We start from the raw sequence: 17,865 nt of genomic DNA, 5'->3' as shown, positions 1-17,865 counted from the left end.
GGTGTGACAGACTCCTTTTGAGAAATATTGCAGAGATGTGAGTAGAAGCAATCTTGCAAAGGGTTAATGCTGTAATCTTTTTCTAGCCTGTTTATAATCCCAACAGTAGTCCAGTAACAGAAGGGGGGGTGTGCGCGCATACGTGTGAGCGTGTATGTGCACGCATGCCTTGCTTTTCTGAACTGCCTTGTGTGTCCCTGGAATAAATCTTGTTCAGCCTGAACAGGACTCTGTGTGCTCAGTGCCCCTGATAGTTAGAAGAGCTTCCTTGCACAACTGCCTCTCTTGTGCTTCTTCGGAAGATTTCATTCAGAAATGTATTTGTTTACTGAAGGAATGGGCAGATAGTTGCACACCCACCCACTTCTCCATCAAAGCTAACCTGTGGGTACTGAAGAATGGAAGTAGTTGATGTTAGCTTCCTTGGGAACGGTACGAATATTACTGCTTTCCTGTGTGATATCATCTTTGAAAATGACACTTTTTTCTGTGTGGAAGAACCACCTTATCCTTCTAAAGGTATGTATAGAAACCCATGGTTTTTTCCAGGCAGTTTTAGTTCTAGCTGGGAGTAGGGATACTATGGAAAGAAACAGCTACCCAAAGCTTTTCCCATGAAAGAGTGCAAAATCAACTGCTTGCTGATAAGTTAGGATGAGAAACAGGCAGGAAATAATTTAGAATGTGCTGGTTTTCCAAGTTAAAAATTCAACTAGAACAAAATTTGGATATAATGGAAAACTAAACTAGTAGCAATATTTGGCACAAAATGTAAACAGTTCTGCTAAGGACTTGGAGAAACATGATTTTTACTCTTTGAGCAAATCAATAACAATGGAGTTATCTGATCTGATGCCATGCACAAATGATTACATTTGAAATTGTAGCACTCTGAGGCTGCAAAAAATATGCATGTATTAAAATATTTTTGATTTCTCTATTTTTTCTTACTTCTGTATAAAGAAGGAACTCCCATGGTGAGTGAGTGGTGCACACTAAGTGGTGTGAGCAGAGTGTGTGTTTAAAAAGTCGTATTTGGCTATCCAAATGTACATTGTATTGCATCTATTGTATTTTAATGTTGTGGAATTCAAGTAGGTCAGAGTAAGTTTAAGAATTTCAGCACTTCCATCAATTTTGCATTGTTATAAAGACATAAACCTTAGTAAAACTGAATACAGAAAGGCTTTTACCTTTTGATTAAAGGATGAAACATCTAATACTAGTCTATGAGCTATATACTGTATAACTGATTTTTCCTTGTGACAATTTTCAGATTTGCATCAGATAATTCGGGTTCTGCTGTATTGCTTGATATTTCTGCTCAGCATTTTGGGGAACATTCTGGTAATTACAGTGCTGATAAGAAACAAGCGGATGAGAACAGTCACCAACACATTTCTGCTGTCACTAGCAGTCAGTGACCTGATGCTCTGCCTTTTCTGCATGCCATTCACCCTCATTCCCAACCTGCTGAAAGATTTTATTTTTGGTAGTGCTGTTTGCAAAACTGCCACTTATTTCATGGGTAAGTCTTGGAAATTTATACTTATTTTGAAGACTGACTAAAGAGATAGGCGAGAAGGTCATTAAAGACCAGTAAAAAGCTGATTGTTTCCATCTGCCATTGAACAGTTACCAAAATTATGAAGAAATAGCTCTGTAGTGCAAATCTTCATGGTTCTGTTTTCCTTGGTCTAATCCAGCAAAACACAGAGGCAGCCACTTAATTTTAACAACGTGCAGAAGTGTTTTACTGGATCAGGTGGAGTGAAAAATATGTTGTATGATCAATCTTTAATGAGGAACCCAGCACATGTGCTTGCTTACCCATCACTGACAGAGTTATTAGTGGTGTTGAGATCACCCATCAGACATGACAGGGTTGTACAGTCCTCACCAAGGCCAGATTTTGCCCACAGATTATTTTGGTAGCAGTGATGCATAAAAAAAAAAATAGAGTAGGTCAAAGTAGGTGTCATTTGCAGAGCTGGAAGTTAGAGCAAACGCTTTCTGAGAACAGACCAGGTGTGATCAGAGCTCACCAGGACACCACAAAATATAGGTGTAGGTTTTAGAGGGTGACTTTAAGAAGCATCACATTTATATGCCTTGCCATACCCCCTTTGGTTTTGGAGCCAGGAGTTTCAAAATGCCTGGATTATGTATGTCTGTGTAAGTGATTTTGTCTCACTTCCAATACTTCCTGTGCATTTGCTTGTTTCTTAAAAGAAAGAAAGAAAAAAAAAAAACAAAAAGGAAAAAAAACCACATTATATAAGTTTTTGCTACCTTGGGAGAGCCTTGGTTAATTACAGAAACCTTAGGTCCCCTTTCAACCAATGCCCTTGAGAACTTTGATGTAATGTGAAAGTACACACCTAAAGTGTGTGAATGGGAAATCAACATCTTTTTGTAGATAAAACAAATAAAACTAAAGTCCATGTTTAAACAATTATAATGAACTGGTGCCATAAATGTCATAAAACTTTGCTGAAGCATTGTCATCTTTCTCTTATTTCACACTGTGTAAATTACTTTATAAAAGAAATCCTCGGAAATATTTTTGAGCACGGAGTTTTTCATTATGAAGGTGTTTTATTTTAAGAGTCAGAATGTGGATATTTCCCATTAGCAGGTCACGTTAAGAGAGGCTTCAAACAGACACTGACATCCATTACATCACCTGTGCTCATTTTTTTAATTTTAAGATGTAGGAAGAGGTATTTTAAATTACAGATAATTTGTGTGAAGCAGGCTGTAAAGATATTGGCATTTTATATTTTGATTCACATTAGAACATTCACAAAGACTATTAAATGAAAGCTTATTCACCAAAAGAAAAATTTGTGACAGAGCTAGCAAGAAATATTTATAAACTTGAAGTGATAAACTGGGTCACCTCAGTGACAGCAATACAGACCACTGTGTTATATTTTGTAGTATATGAACAGAAGAAATGAAGGGCATTTGAAGGACAAAGGTTCTGCTTCTTGTCTTCATTTCTCCTGCTTTGTAACTCCATTAGCATCTAGTTAAAAAAGTGGTAAGATATTTAATTCTCTTGAATGAGAAAATCAGATCACCAGACAAGCAGGACACTTAAAAAAAATGGCAACAATTGAAGAGGGACTATGAACTTCAGTGTTAAAAGAGTAATTAACATAATAACATAGCATAATCCCACTGATTTCAAATGCTTGTTTGAATTTCAGTGCAGTTAATGGAGTGGATAAACCACAGTAGGAAAGACAAGAACGAGGAGGAAAAGTGTCTTCTTTTCCTGTTATCAGAATTTCACGGTTTGACAGAATGAATCTTTTCTTTCGGACTTCTGGCGTTACAGAAGCACAGGACAGCAACATCAGTGTGGAGACCCAGACCCATTGCCTACACATTCTTCACTGACTTAATCAGTGTGATATTTATAAACATTTTAGCTTATAAACAGTTTGCTATATTTTTAATTTTCTGTTTGTATACAGAAAGTTAGCCAGACTGTTTGAAAATAACATGAACCTTTAAAACAACAGAATAACCTTTTTCTTTATTTCATATATATAGGTGTCTCTGTAAGTGTCTCTACATTCAACCTGGTTGCCATATCTTTGGAGAGATACAGTGCCATTTGCAAACCTCTGCAGTCCAGGGTCTGGCAAACAAAATCTCATGCCTTGAAAGTGATTGCTGCTACCTGGTGTGTTTCCTTTACTATCATGTCACCATACCCAATTTACAGCAAACTGGTACCTTTTACCAAGTATAACAACACCACAGCAAATATGTGTCGGCTCCTTTGGCCAAGTGATGTCATTCAGCAGTCCTGGTAAGGCATAGCTGACTGTTAGCAAATGCATAATTATCTGGTGGAAAACAGGATTTCATGGTAGCATTAAGCCTGTTGAAAATCAAGTATTAACCTTCAGCAAACATTTACACTTCTATCATGCTTATTTAAGAAGTAAAAAAAAATAAAATTAAGCTGCTTACATTTTGACACTTGTATGACTTTTCCTGTGTCATAGGAATGATACCCAACATGGCAATGATTCTCACACTATGGTCTGCTAAGCAGCTACTGTCACTGTAAAGAAAGCATCTGTCACTCCTCATGTAGGAGTACTGCTTCGACCCACTTATATGTAAACATAAATATTTTCAGAGAAATCCTTGATTGATCTTTGAGAAACAGTCACACACCAGTGCCCCTCTGTGTGCTGCCTTGCCTGTGAAATTTTTTTGCCTGAAGGTCCTCTGAAGCAGGGAAGTAGAATATGAGAACTTGGAGAGGTTGCAAATGCCCTTCTTGAGAACTGAACCCTTTTGGTCACTTCTAGAGAATAGGGGCAGAGATATGAGGGGAGAGACAGTGCTCCAAGCCCTACAGGTACAGGCAGAGTAAGTAAATAGTAGCACTATTAAGCAGCAATATCACTTAGACATTGTGCCCTTGCATGATGACTAAACACCTTAACTGGCACCAAGAAGATGTAAGATTCTTTCGGATACTGAAGGTCAGTCGGAACTGGGAGCAAGGTTAAGGTATGCTCCGCTTCAGTGTGGTGTGTCTGCAAACATAGCAAACCTGTATTAATGCTTTTGGTAGCCTCTGGTGTTTGGCAGTCTGAGTACAGATGAGGAGGGAGGATGGAGGGTGAAATTCCCTTCTCTGCGGTGGTGTTGCAGATTCCCAGGTGCCTTAGTGAGTTTGCACCAAAGCCCCAGGGAGCAGAAGAGACATAAGCTCATGAACGCATTTAAACCAAATTATTTCCCCAACTTGTAGTCACATGAGAGAAGCTGCCTAGAGTAAGAGATGTGCAACCAAGTAAAAGCTGCTTCCTTCAGCAAAGGGATTGCTGGCCCTGGGATCCCTCCCCAGGGGCCTCTGCATGGCTCCAGGGATGAGAGCTGGGGTCGTGGCTGCTCCATCCCTGCCCACACGTGCCACGACCCTTGGAAAGTCAGATCTCACTGAAGTAGTGACTACCAGTACCAGGGGCTCCTTCAAGAATCATCATCAGCTCATTTGGCTTCTGCAAGGCCATTTTAATGTCATTCAAAGTGGCAGGGCACCCAGTGCTCATGTGGTTACAGCAGGGAGCCCCATCCATAGGCAGAGAGACCTTCGTCCCCCGTCTGACCTCTACGTGAGTGCTCATCTCCTCTGGGCCTGCAAAGGCCGGGTGATGGATGTTTTGCAGCCACAATAGCCTTGTTCCTACTGTATTTTTCTGGGGCAAGAAGGAGAAGAGGTGGGAAGCTTCTAATTTCCAGAGCTGTAAAAATGATGGTTCATATTAGTATGGAAAAATTTCAAAAAAATCTTGAAATCCTGCCCTCCCCTTGCTCCCCCTCCCCCCCCAGTTCTTACCTGGAGAAAAAGGTTTTCTGGGTTTGTGCTGTTCCTTGCTCTCAGTTCATCTTTTGATTCTTTAGGTACACTTTCCTGCTACTTATACTCTTTCTTATACCTGGGATTATAATGATGGTTGCCTATGGCCTGATTTCTTTGGAACTCTATAGAGGAATAAAATTTGATGCCAGCCAGAGAAAATCTTCACAAGGTAATAATACATTTAGGTTTGGTTTGGTTTTGTTTTGTTTTGTTTTGTTTTTTAAGTTAGAGTTGAAGATACGAGCAGTCATCTTAAGGCTACTAAAAGCAAAATTTTCTATTTGCAAAAGTGACCATTATGGTCATTATGGTCGTGAACTTGCCAGATGCGTTTGCTGATTGAAGTTATTCCATTACTCACTAGCAAATAATTCCTCACCTATGGCTTGTTTGCAAAGGCTCTGGGCAGGATACATTAAACTTCTAATTTGTTTTTTGTAGCAATACCAAGATTTTTTTCTGGCCATGGGTGAGGACCATTTCTGTCAATAAACACCACAATAAAAATTGTCAGATTTACATAGAAGCATATAATTTTGAAAACTATCTTCAGTGAATACTTGAGCAAACAGTGTTCTTACATCTTTTGCATCAATTTGTATAGAGTTAAGACATGAGAATATTGGGATATAGCGGACGCAGAGCAGCTGATACATGACTGACTCAGAAGTAGGCCAGTGTTTTCTTTGCAGCAGTTGTTCAGCCATGAATTATGTTATTTGTTTAGACTTGGACTCCATCTTTGTTTTTGATTTTGAACCACTGTTCAGAGATATTTTGCCAACTCTTTAAGCACTGATTTATATGTACAGAAAGAAAAGTAAGTACCTGCAGCACCAAATATGAGGATGGAGATGGATGCTACCTCAACAAAACCAAAAGAAAAAGGAAAATGCCATTGCAACAGCTCTCTGCTACTAGCCATAGCAAAATAGACAGGGTGAGAAGCAGCAGCTCTTCTGCCAACTTAATGGCCAAGAAACTCGTCATCCGTATGTTGGTGGTGATAGTGATTTTGTTTTTCCTTTGCTGGACTCCCATCTTCAGCGTGAACGCCTGGCGCGCGTTTGACACTGCCTCAGCAGACCAGCGTCTCTCAGGGGCTCCCATCTCCTTTATCCACTTGTTGTCCTACACTTCTGCCTGTGTGAACCCTATCATATACTGCTTTATGAACAAGCGTTTCCGCATGGGTTTTCTAGCCACTTTCACCTGCTGCGCAAAGCAAAAGCCCCCTGCAATACGGGGGGAGGTCGGTGATGAAGAGGAGGGGAAGACAACAGGGGCTTCACTCTCCAAATGTTCTTATACGCACATGAATGCATCTGCTCCTCCCTGAGCTGCATCAGAAGAGGCAGTGAGTGGCCTACAGAAATTCAAGTATCTGTCACCTGGTCTTGGAAAGTGACTGAGGCATCAGCTGAACATGATTTAGTTCTGAGGTAATGAAACACTTCAGCTGACAGTACGGGAAATGGATCGCTGTCTGAGCTTTGTATCACCTTCCCTTCAAAAGTACAAAGGGAGAAGAGGGCTCTTTGAAGATAAGGGACTTTATAAAAAGCCTTAGAAGATGCTCTATTTGTCATAGATTTGCCTGTAAAAATTGGTGTCCTTTATACCAACAGTTTTGTTGAGTTTTTGGCTGCTGTTCTGAGTATTTCTTAAAATTTCTGAGATGCTAATAGATTCTCCTCAAACACAAATACATGTATTGCAGTCTTCACTTCAATACTTAGGCCTCATAATCAAAATTTTCTCAGTTACCTTTCTAGTAGTGTATTTTCACATTGTTTTAGCTGAGCTAATACATGTTGAGATTATTTTGGGGTCACAGTCAAGTAAAAGACGAATGGGCTTGTCTATGCGAAGATGATGCTATTAAGTAAAATAATTTCATTTTTTATAAAAATTTAAAATAAATATTGATGACTTTGTGGATAAAATTCATTTTTCACTTAGGCAATAACCTAAATTAATATAAGTTAATGTATTTTTGGTTTAAATAAACCCCATAGAACAAGCACAAAGAAGTGGCTTTCTTCTGTGCACCTGCCATCACCCACACGTGCAAGTGCCAAGGTCTTAGATGAGCCCCAAAGGCTTGCATGGAAATTGTCACACTGGCAAGCACAGGAATAAACACTGGGGATAAAAGCAAAGAGGTGATTTTACAAAAGACACAGGACTGAAGACGTAGGACGATGTTCACGGTAGCCATACATTTCACAAATATATTCACAGTCACTCCTGGCATGGTACTGCCACATGGAAATAGAAGGCATTGGATGTAGTGAGGCAGAAAGAGAGCAGATGCAACGAGCAAAGTCTGGAAGACTTTGTCAGAAAACATAGTTTTTCTTAACTTTGGAACAACTGTTTTCTCCAGCTACACATATTTGTAAACAGACTCAACACAGGAAAAACCCAAAACTTTGAATGATGTAATGATTGGTGTTTACTGAGCAAGGAATCCAGCCTCTTTCCTGTGCAGCGCAGAGGTGACTGTGGGTGTTCAGGTCGTGCCTTCTGCTCTGTGGAGCTCAGCAGAAGTTATATCATTTCTTTTGTTTTGTGAAAATATCCTGTTGAAGATGCTTCTGTCTTCTAGCTGAATCAATATAATTTAAAAAACTTGTTATTAGAAAGAGATTAAATTTGAGCACAGTGCGGAATGTAGATGTGGATATTAAATATAACCCCTCTCAAGCTTTTTAATCAGAAAAATCTAATCTCTTTACAGAATGATTTTAAATTGGAAATATAATTTGAGTTCCAGGCACCCAGATCCATGTTCTGCACTCAGTTATTGCCTGAAACAGTTTATCCATACAACTTCGCATACAACTTTGGCTATTATTTTTTTGCATCCAGCTTGTCCACAGACAGGAAATTAAAAAAAAAATAATTCTAAACACTATTTATGCACGATCCATAGAAACAATGTTTTGCCTGCCACATTAACAAAGTAACACTATTCCTGGAATGGTGCTGAGACTTACTGACATTGATCTGACCTTTTGCAAATACCCACCAAATTAAATTAGGGGATTTAATTCATAAAAAAAAAATAAGAATTTTACTTCACATAAGGATGTAGGATGAGATCCTCTACAAACCTGTCCTGTGCGTTGAAACTGAAGGAGAAACTTAGCTGGTTTTGGATTTATGTGAAACAGTGAGAGCAGAAAAAAATATTTCTCAAGTCTTTTATACCATTTGGAAGTTTGGCTTTATTTAGGACATAGTTTGAAAATTATATAAGTAAAAAAAAAAATCACAATTTAATTATATACTGGATATGAGTATTGGTGACTAAGCACTGTATAGTGAGACAGCCTGCTTTACAGCTCTGTATGCACTTTCAAAGGCAAATTCCTTTTTCTCAATGTAGATTCCCTGGTACCTTTAGAGCCAGCATAGCAGTATGTAACACCGTTCACCGGCTCCTACTGGTTTAGTCCGAGGACGATGGTTTCAGATGAAAGGCAAAAGCTATTTTCAACAATGCCTTAATCAAATGACAGCCACCCGTGGCCCCTGGTACCTGTGGCTGAAAGCAGCAGAGTCTCTTGATTGATTCCCCCCTCGCAACTATCAGGGAGCACAATTTGGAGGTGATGAAGTGAGGGAGGCAGGAGAAGAAGATCCTGATGGAGTGGCAGTCGGGCAACAATCAGGGAAGGGTTAGAAATGTGCCAGAAGAGGCACATTTCTTTTTGCCTAAGGCTCGTCTGTGCATGTGTCACTCTTTCCTTCTGTTGCCCCCTACACATCTGTTTTTAAACCAATGTGTTAACTATGACCAGGCTCCCAAAGTCATGAGCCTTAAGCTAAATTCCAGTAAGGAGTAGGAATTAAGTTTTTAAAATGCAGGATTGCAACCCAGTCATTTTGTCATCTTCTGCCCTGTTCTCCTAGCACAGGAAATTTTAGCCTTTCTGCAGCCTGCATTCATCTGAATGCCATTTTCCCTGATCTGTGCATTGCAGAAGTTACTCCTGTGTCCAAATGTCACCCTTTCATCGCTAAAGCGTCGTGTAATCCTCTCAGCACATTTATTTCAGATACTGCTATTAGTGGAAATGTATCTTCAACAATAAATGTGGGTGGAATAAACATATTAAAATAAAAGAACCCATGAAGTCTCCTTATTTTAACATTAGTTTATAGAGGTTGGGCGGAGAAACCCTATCCTAGAAGTCTACTTCTACAATGGGCAGTACCTAAAGGCAAACTGTTTCCCATATGTAGCAGACAAATGGCAAGCCAATAAATTTCAGGTGTATAATGCCCATAAATCTCTGAAGTCTTCCTCTTCTTCCCCTTTCCCCCCTGACTCCTGGGTTTTTTTCTCCCCTTGTCTTTCTCTTATCTCTTTCAGATGCATGTTACCATCTTTTTTTTCTGTACCCTTCCCAGTCTCTAGGTTACTTCCCCCCACCAACAATTGCTAGATTTTTTTATTTTCCTCTTTGACAGGTTTATTTTCCTTCCCAGAGAGCACTCTCATCTTCATTTTCCTCTATTATCTCCAGCTGACAGACTCCTGAAACACATCGCCCCAAGCAATATATCCTGCCCACAACACAACAGTTCTGCAATTGCCTCTTACAACCCTACCCTACGTCTGAGTCCATCATCTCTGTTGAACACTGGCTCCTGGCATGCTCAAACAAGCAGTATATACTAGTTTGTAAAACAAAGCCATAGCACTAAATAATATCTAAGTCCTCCTTTGGTACTTCTGTCATTATTACTTGCAGCTTCTATTATTAGGGCACTGCGGGAAAATTACTTTGGGAGGAAATCAGAGAAAACTGGGACCTAATAGGAGCATAGTATTACAGGAAGGTTTTTAGGGTGAAATACAGCTATCACCTTCAGGATGGTTGGCATGCATGGAATCTGCTTCACCACAGCTCCCTAAGCAACACACCCTGCCAGCTCGGCAGGTGCTGACAGGAGTGATGGAGGGTGGAACAGAGTGGAGACACCGTGGCCAGGCTCTGCTGTGCTCCCTGCAGGAACGGGACCTGATGGTCTGATAAGCTGCATAGCAGTTGTCATACAAAGGATATATGAGATGGTGCTGGCTGCTGAGCTGACCACTGGCGAAATGACTTTCCTCAAATGAAATAGTCTCATTGTAATACTAGTGCACACCCCCATCCCAAAGCACTACTACATCTCACTGGGTACGTGATGCCAGTCAGTAAAACAATATGTATGAGCCACTCAAGCTCCCCCTAAGTGTAAAGAAAATGGACTGGTCCTGAACTGAAATATATCTAAAGGGGGGGAACTGTTGTCTAAACTCCTGAAACATCACACTTTGATTTAGTGTCACAAGGTTAGGTCAAGCTGACCCACCCTCTAAAGCTGTAAATTCTGGCTGACAAGCTAATAAGGTGTCACAACTCCCATCTGAAAGTAGGACAAAGGTAACTGTGGCAGAGGGAGATCACGACATCCAACTCAATTAGCCCCCCAAAAGAGGGCAACTGCTTGAGGAGCGTGCGTAGTTAGTGAAGGACTGCAGTAGTGCTGCCTGAGGGTGCGTAATAATTTACAGTGGGAGTGAGAAACTTGTAACCAACCCTGTGTATGATAAATGATGAAGTATAAAAAGTGGACGGCTGAGGGGAGAAGTTAGGGAAGACTCCATCCTAACTTCTGGGATCAGTTGACGGGCTGAACCTGCCTTCTACCCCACAGGGACGCCTATTGGGTAAGAACTTTATTCTATGACTAACGCTAGCTGTTACTAAGTGTATTGTTTTAAGCTTGTTTTGTGGTCAGTGTATTATCATCAGCAACCTTCAAACCTTACTCTGTCACAAACTTGTATTTTGTATGATATAAATCTTCAGCTGAATTCCATTTTGCATAAGTCTCCCAAGATCTGAGTAGCTGTTATAATGGATGTGACTCAGTGACGCTGTCGGGGGGTTCCCGAATAGGTTCATCGACTCACCCCCCGATATCGTGGGCTGTCAAAACGCAGGTAGCAGACCAGCCGGTCGGACACAAGGATCTCGTCTTTCTTGGGAAACTGACAGGCTGATCAAATATAAAGGGTTCAAGGAAACTCCGCTTCTTAACATGACAGGCACAATTTGGGACAGATGCTTAAAATACTGCTAAATACAGCACTTAGTGGAGGGAGTCAAGCGAAGGATGTATTTCAGTGTTACCAAGGCAAAAAACAGGTGCTCTGCATGAAAAGCAGCATGTGGATTTGGAGCTGCAGCCACTAAAGGTTTACACCTCCTTTACAAAAGCTGTGGCCTCTTTGGTGACGCTGCCAAGCCCTTCTTGGCCAGGTGGTGAGGCTGCCTGGGGCTCTGCTGCCTCCTCCAGCCCCTCCTGCGCCTCCTGCCTCCGAGCCCAGCGATGGTGTAAACCGCATTCGTGCATCTTGGCTTGTCGCGGCACTGTTCTGGCTTGGAAATAGGTTATTTCAGAATTGCATGATACTGAAATAATGCAATACAATACAGAAACACCGGAGCCAAAGCATAGCAAATAAACACACACTCAGTGTTTCTGAATCAAAGCTCATCTATGGTCAGATATACTCCCACTATGAACAGAACAGAACGTGCTTGGCACTTACTGACTGCCACCAAACCATCTTGTAAACTTACGATTGCAATAGTGAGTGTAGTTTCTTCAATGTTTTTTTCCTCATGAAGCATTAATCTTGGAAGTACTCATTCAGGTGCTGGGAGGATTTTAATAGCTACTTATCTCCTTCATTGTCTTAGACACCCATTTTTCCATAGCTGATGCTTTTTTATACAAATCAAGATACACAAACTAAGAGTGTCTTCAGATTCAAGGACTGTACTTACTTCCTCTTCCATTTCTCAGGATTTTGGTAAACATGCCTCTTTTTTTTTCTCAGTCTAAATTGAATGGCTATTGAGCTAAACTTAGGGTTCCTAGTGGCAAAAAATGCCTCTTCTCAAAAGGAAAGTGAAGAATACTAAAACTTAATGACTTTGAGTAAGGATTATATGAAAAGAGAGGGTGTAATCTCCTTATTACAGCATCAGAGACAGGGTGGTAGGGAATATATTAAAAAAGCTGGAATTGGAGGGTTGGGGTTTTTTTGTGTTAATTTTTATAAATGTCTTGCTCTTCCATTTAAAATATGACACAGACCAGCCAAATCACATTTCACGCAGGTATGCATGTAGGTCAGCACTTTGCTCACCCTCTGACCATGGCTTTCCTGTCCATTTCCCTATATACATTATTCATTTTTGTTAAACAGCTCCAGCCTTTTATGCACAATCTCTCCCTGGCTCTTCTCTCATCAGTTACATCCACATCATAGTAATGTGAGCCTTGAAGATGCCAGAATTGCTAAGTGGTTTATAAAAAACCCCATTTCTAGCATTACCTTTTTTTTTTCTTCCTGCAAAGTGTATTAGGCTGCCTTGGGTACCTGCGAAAGGGAAAAAAAAAAAAAAAAGCAAAGGAAATGTTCATGAATTGTAAAGCTCCTGCTTCGCTTGCCTAATGACAAATCATCTCTACTAGGAGTTATTTGTCTGCCTCTCTACAGATAATTATGGCATGAAGAGTTTTCTTTGCCTCCCACTCCCAGTTGTGTCCAAAAAGCACTAATTTTGAGCTATTGAGATGTCAGCTGTCCACTGTGCTGTGAGATGAGAACAAAACATCTTCATTAGCATCAGCAGGTAGCAAACATCAAGTCGGAACCATCCCCTGTGGGGTAAACACCATATAATTGATTTCCTGCTATTTTGGCAGTTATTACAGATTTTTAAAATATCACCTGATCGAATGAGGAATGCAATGTATATACTGAGTTTGATTTCAAACAGCGGACAAAGCACTGCATAGCTCCTGTGAACGTCGTACGAATACCAGTGTTACAAAGCAATCGTGAAGAACGGTCACACGTACAGAACCTACATCCACAGGAAAGATGAGGGGCTGCTCACACTTTTGGCTGGCTGTCAGAGCCAGTTAACTCTTTTTTTTAAACGGACAGTGGCTCAGGTCCTTGTTCTGAGACTATTAAGCAACTGATAAGAGGCCTCATTCATGACCAAGCGAAGAATGACACAGAGGTGAAACCACAGGGGCATCCGCAGTAAACAGATGGCAACATCCAAGAGAGAACCGGCCAGCCAGCTGGGAACGCTGCACTGACGAACGTGCTACGGGCCTTCTAACACCTGAGATCTTCAGGATTTCATAGCTAAACTGGAGGTAGATGCAGAGTAACCAGAGCTGCTTCCTTGCTCTGAAACCGGCTCAGAACTCAGTCTGCATCCCTGTGGTAGCATCTGGCAGTGTTGCTGTGACCAGCTTGCTATTATTGTAAAGGAATATAAGGACAGCAATGTCATCCAAGGCACTCTGTCTTTGGAGCTGCTTTTTCTGGTGTCTTCCCAAGAAGATGGTCCTGCCACAGTTCACATGCAAGGAGGAAAAATAACGCTAGGGTTATGGCGCTGACATTAATTCACTGTACCAGAGAGGATGCAGCTGCTGCTTCTGCTGAAAACCCAGCCTCACATCCCCTCTAGTTTACCAGGGTGCTACAACTGATTTACGTGCCCCTGGTCATCTGATGGGGAAGGACAGAGGTCATCACAGGATGAGCAGGCTACCGTGTTTTGAAGACAAAGAGCTTTTCATGTGCAGTCCAGATGTAGACAGTGTTCAGCTGAGTTACAAGAAAATCAGTAGTGAATAAAGCAAATTTTTGGCTATAAGACAGGTTCTCACAGTGGGTTGATTTTTAAGAAGAGGGTTCTGCTAATATCAAAGTCCTCGCTTCACTGGGATTGCAGATCCAGGAAAAGGATCCAGAAAACATATCGCAGTGCTTTTGTGTTTATTAAATAGGAAATGTGTTTAAATAGTGTCAACTGACTGAAGCAAAATAATACAGTCCAGGAGGGACTCAGGAATAGCTTTGTGTTCCCTGGCACTTTTCAAGCATTTTTTTTCCCTTTTGTATTAATTTCCTTCCTTATTTCAAGCAGTGAGAAGTAAAAGCTGTTGGGAATTCAAAGAACATTTATTGAAAGGCAGTGTTTTCCACAAGACATCAGATGTTTATTAACACCCAACATGACTCCTCTGCTGCACTAAGTTGTCAAATATTTATTAAGACCAGGGCAGACTTTGCTGCACACCGGAGCCCAGAGTGACAAGCCTCCAATTACAGAGGCTACATAGAGAGGGAGAGGAAGAGAGAGAGCGAGCAAGCTGCAGGTGTACAGCTCTGTCCTATATTGCCTTTGTGAGATCTGTAAGAGATTAATGAGGCTGGTAGAAGAGTGAGTATTTACAAAGACGGTGACTGAAGACAAAGTGGAATCCAATGCACTTGCAGCTGAAAACATGGCTCTGCAGAGCCCAGACACAGGGCTGGGACAGGAATGGAAGGGAAGGTGAACAGGAAACATTTCGACCTTGTAGAGTGGGGGGAAAAATTATAATAAGGTGGAAAGGACAATGTCATCTGATCTGTGAGGAGAGAAAATCATTGCAAACAGTTTTTGGCTTTGGATTGTCAATACCCTCCTGAAAGCAAGAGACAAGGCAGCTGTGCCCTGTCTGTGAAGGGCATGTGGGGGCAGACAAAAGTTTCCCTAGGCAGCAAGATGGAAGGAAAATCCAACTTCATTTTGGGTATGAAAGCACTCGTTTTAGGCAAGGCTGAAAGTGGAGATTTGAAAGGAAAACAACTATTCTGGAATTAATTTCTTTTCTACAGGCTTTGCATAGGGTTTTGCTGCTGAATTCCGACAGCAGGACAGAGCAGGTAAGCGGAGCTGGGGGTCTCTGCAGCATGCCCCAAGCAGAGAAGCCTGATGGAGAAGCGCACCTGGGGCCACGGAGAGCCTGCTGCGTACAAAGTGCTGCTAGCAAGCAGAGCGTGATTTATTATGCCTGTATGAGTCAAGCGTCTCTCATGTGAGGAGTTTAAACTACGCTACCACAATACTATTATGTTCTAGTCTAGCTGACAGGTTAAGAGAATATAGCGCTATGTTCCTCTGTCCCAAAGACCAGCACCCCTGAACGCTGTGCATCCACAGGACCTACTGAGAGCTGCACCAGCCAACACAGACCCCAGCTCTGCTACCACTGGTGTGGCAGGAGGCAGCCTATAGGGACCCTGTGTTCCATCAGACCGAGCTAGAAACGACAACGGTTTCAGAAACCAGGTGAGCAGAAAAGGATCTAAATAAGCAAGAGAGCGTTTAAAAAAGAAACAACCCCCACCCCCTCACACCCCCAACCAACCCCCTCTTCCCCCCAAACTGTGGTGCTTGCATTTAACGGTTCCCAGCATTTGGAACAGTCTACTTTTCACTAGCATCCTGTAAACAAACTTAAAAATTTGAGTGGTGTTCTTTGCTAGGAGGAAATAGGTATTGCCTCTCCTGCCCCACCTCCACCTCACTTTTCCACCACAGAGCTTCGTGTCCTCATTCTGGCAGCTGACAGCAGCAGGCTGTTATGCTACCAGTTGGCTTCGCTAGACAGTAATTTCCAAATCTACACATCTGCTTAGACTACAATGCCTCGTACACTCAATTATACTCCCAACCCTACCAAGAGCCATGTTTCTAAATTAAACTTACCAAAATGCAATTTTATAACTGATTCATGTTGTGTCTGCGCTTCCTCCAAATTTACTTTGAATAATGTTTTCTAATCTACTACTACGCAAAACAAAACAAAGAACTCTGGTATTATTTCTGTACGCATGTGGGCTTGAACGTAGCCATCTGTGCAACTTCAGGCTCTGCTTCTGAGCCAAGGTTTGTTATTTACTTACATTTGTCCTTGATCCTCTCTGGAGGAACATATTTGTGCAAGTGCTTTTGAGTACTTTCCTATGTCTGAGACTCTGTCCACCTGTGCGACCAGTTATCGTAGATAGCAGTCGGGAGGGCTTTTGAAGAAGGGACACTTGGAAACACCTGCTTTCCAGTTACAGAATCAAGTAACTTTACATCCTTTTTTTTTATATTTTTAAGCTGCAAAATTCCCTATCTGGCTGGAGTTCTCTTTACTTTTGTTTCACAGCTTTAATATCAACCATTCTTTTTCACCTCCTATGACTGTTCTCCAGTTCTGGCAATTCCCCTTTTCTGTGTGGGGTATGTCAGATCTAATGTGCTCACACACACGTCATCAACAAAACTACTGTTGTTTTGTATCCAGAAAATTAAAGCAACTTTTTATTGCTCCTCCTGTCGCATTTTGGTTGGCTTCATCAAATTCTAAAGTTAATTTTATTAACGTTTCAGGACTTCCATGCCCTCTCTGACAAGTCACCACTTGAAAATACTGGATGACCTTGCACATTTTGATTTCTTGCAATCAAAGCAAGATGTGATGACTAATCTACCTCTTAGGGAGTGGCCTGCCAACAGCACTGAAATTAAAGTGGACACATGTATTTTCTAGATTTCACTCTTTGCAATACATTTTAAGGACTGACAGCACATATATATACAAGTATAGCTAAAGGAGGTGGAGGTTTGGGCAGCAAGGTGAGACTGGATTAAAATTTTTGGCACCTGGTGAAATAGGAGCAGCATTTCAAGGCCACTGAATGAGTTTGCAGATCATGTTCGAATTGAAATAAGAGGAAATTAATTTAAAATGTAGACATTTAAATGTCTTTGGGCTTGAGTGAGCGGATGAAGTATTTACACCTGCAACAAATCTTCAGAAAGGGATATTTCTTGCAAGACATGGTTTAAATAAAGGTGCAGAAGACCTGTGGCGCTGCTGTCGAATTGGAAATATTGTATGCTTCATTAGCTAGTTCTGCTTCAAACCCACTCTGGAGCCAGTCCCATCTAATCCTGTTTGCTCCCAAACAGCAGCTGCTGCAAACAGTTTGGGGTTTACATTTACAGGTTCTGTTGTCATTGATGAGCTTGTCTGGGTAAGGACGTTCAAATATAACACAACTTCCTTTTCCTCTGGGTGTCCAAGAGGAGACTGTGTATTTACTTTCAAGTGTTTGTTCCCACTGGTCATAAACACATAGGCCCAGAATCCCATTCAGGTGTGTCCAGTGGGACTTTTAATTCTGACCCCAAACACCCATTTATGGAGGGTGGTGTGGGGCTGGGGCTGTCACTGAATCCCAGAGTCTCCATTGGGCCAGCTGAAGTGCAGGCTTCTTTTATTATTTTTTTTTCAAGGTTATTTAGAGAAGAGAGAAATGTTTTAGTGTTGCAGCAAGGTGCTGGACGGTTTGTATCCTTCAGAAGAAAACAAAACTTTCACCTTCTCGAATTGAAATTCTGGCTCTGCCTCTCAGTTGAGGCACTTCTCTGTTCTCTGCTTCTGACTTCTGAAGTTCCCTGCACTTCTCCATTCAAGTGGATTTTTTTTTCTACCAGGCTGACTTATTTAGAGGGCTTAGCAAGCAGAAACGCAGCACA

The 17,865-nt window shown here is 41.4% G+C and overlaps 1 protein-coding gene across 1 annotated transcript; it reads left to right on the top strand.

The window, feature by feature from the left end:
- Window positions 1–398: 398 nt before the first annotated feature.
- Window positions 399–7,047, top strand: CCKAR (cholecystokinin A receptor). The gene is made up of 5 exons (XM_037401599.1): window positions 399–519; window positions 1,277–1,528; window positions 3,565–3,826; window positions 5,440–5,567; window positions 6,211–7,047. Exons 1-5 carry the CDS (start codon window positions 399–401, stop codon window positions 6,735–6,737), a joined length of 1,290 nt encoding a protein of 429 aa, XP_037257496.1. The 3' UTR covers window positions 6,738–7,047.
- Window positions 7,048–17,865: the final 10,818 nt, after the last annotated feature.

This window comes from Falco rusticolus, chromosome 1 (assembly GCF_015220075.1).
Source record: "Falco rusticolus isolate bFalRus1 chromosome 1, bFalRus1.pri, whole genome shotgun sequence".
In the NCBI taxonomy this organism is placed as follows: Eukaryota; Metazoa; Chordata; class Aves; order Falconiformes; family Falconidae; genus Falco; species Falco rusticolus.
This window is presented reverse-complemented; position numbering and strand designations above follow the sequence as displayed.

What these genes read in the sequence shown, in the direction of transcription:
- CCKAR (XM_037401599.1), top strand. Translation starts at nt 399, where the DNA reads ATGGAAGTAGTTGATGTTAGCTTCCTTGGGAACGGTACGAATATTACT. An exon ending in ACCACCTTATCCTTCTAAAG is followed by an intron (nt 520 to 1,276) that starts GTATGTATAGAA and finishes GACAATTTTCAG; the next exon opens with ATTTGCATCAGATAATTCGG. An exon ending in CCAGAGAAAATCTTCACAAG is followed by an intron (nt 5,568 to 6,210) that starts GTAATAATACAT and finishes TTATATGTACAG; the next exon opens with AAAGAAAAGTAAGTACCTGC.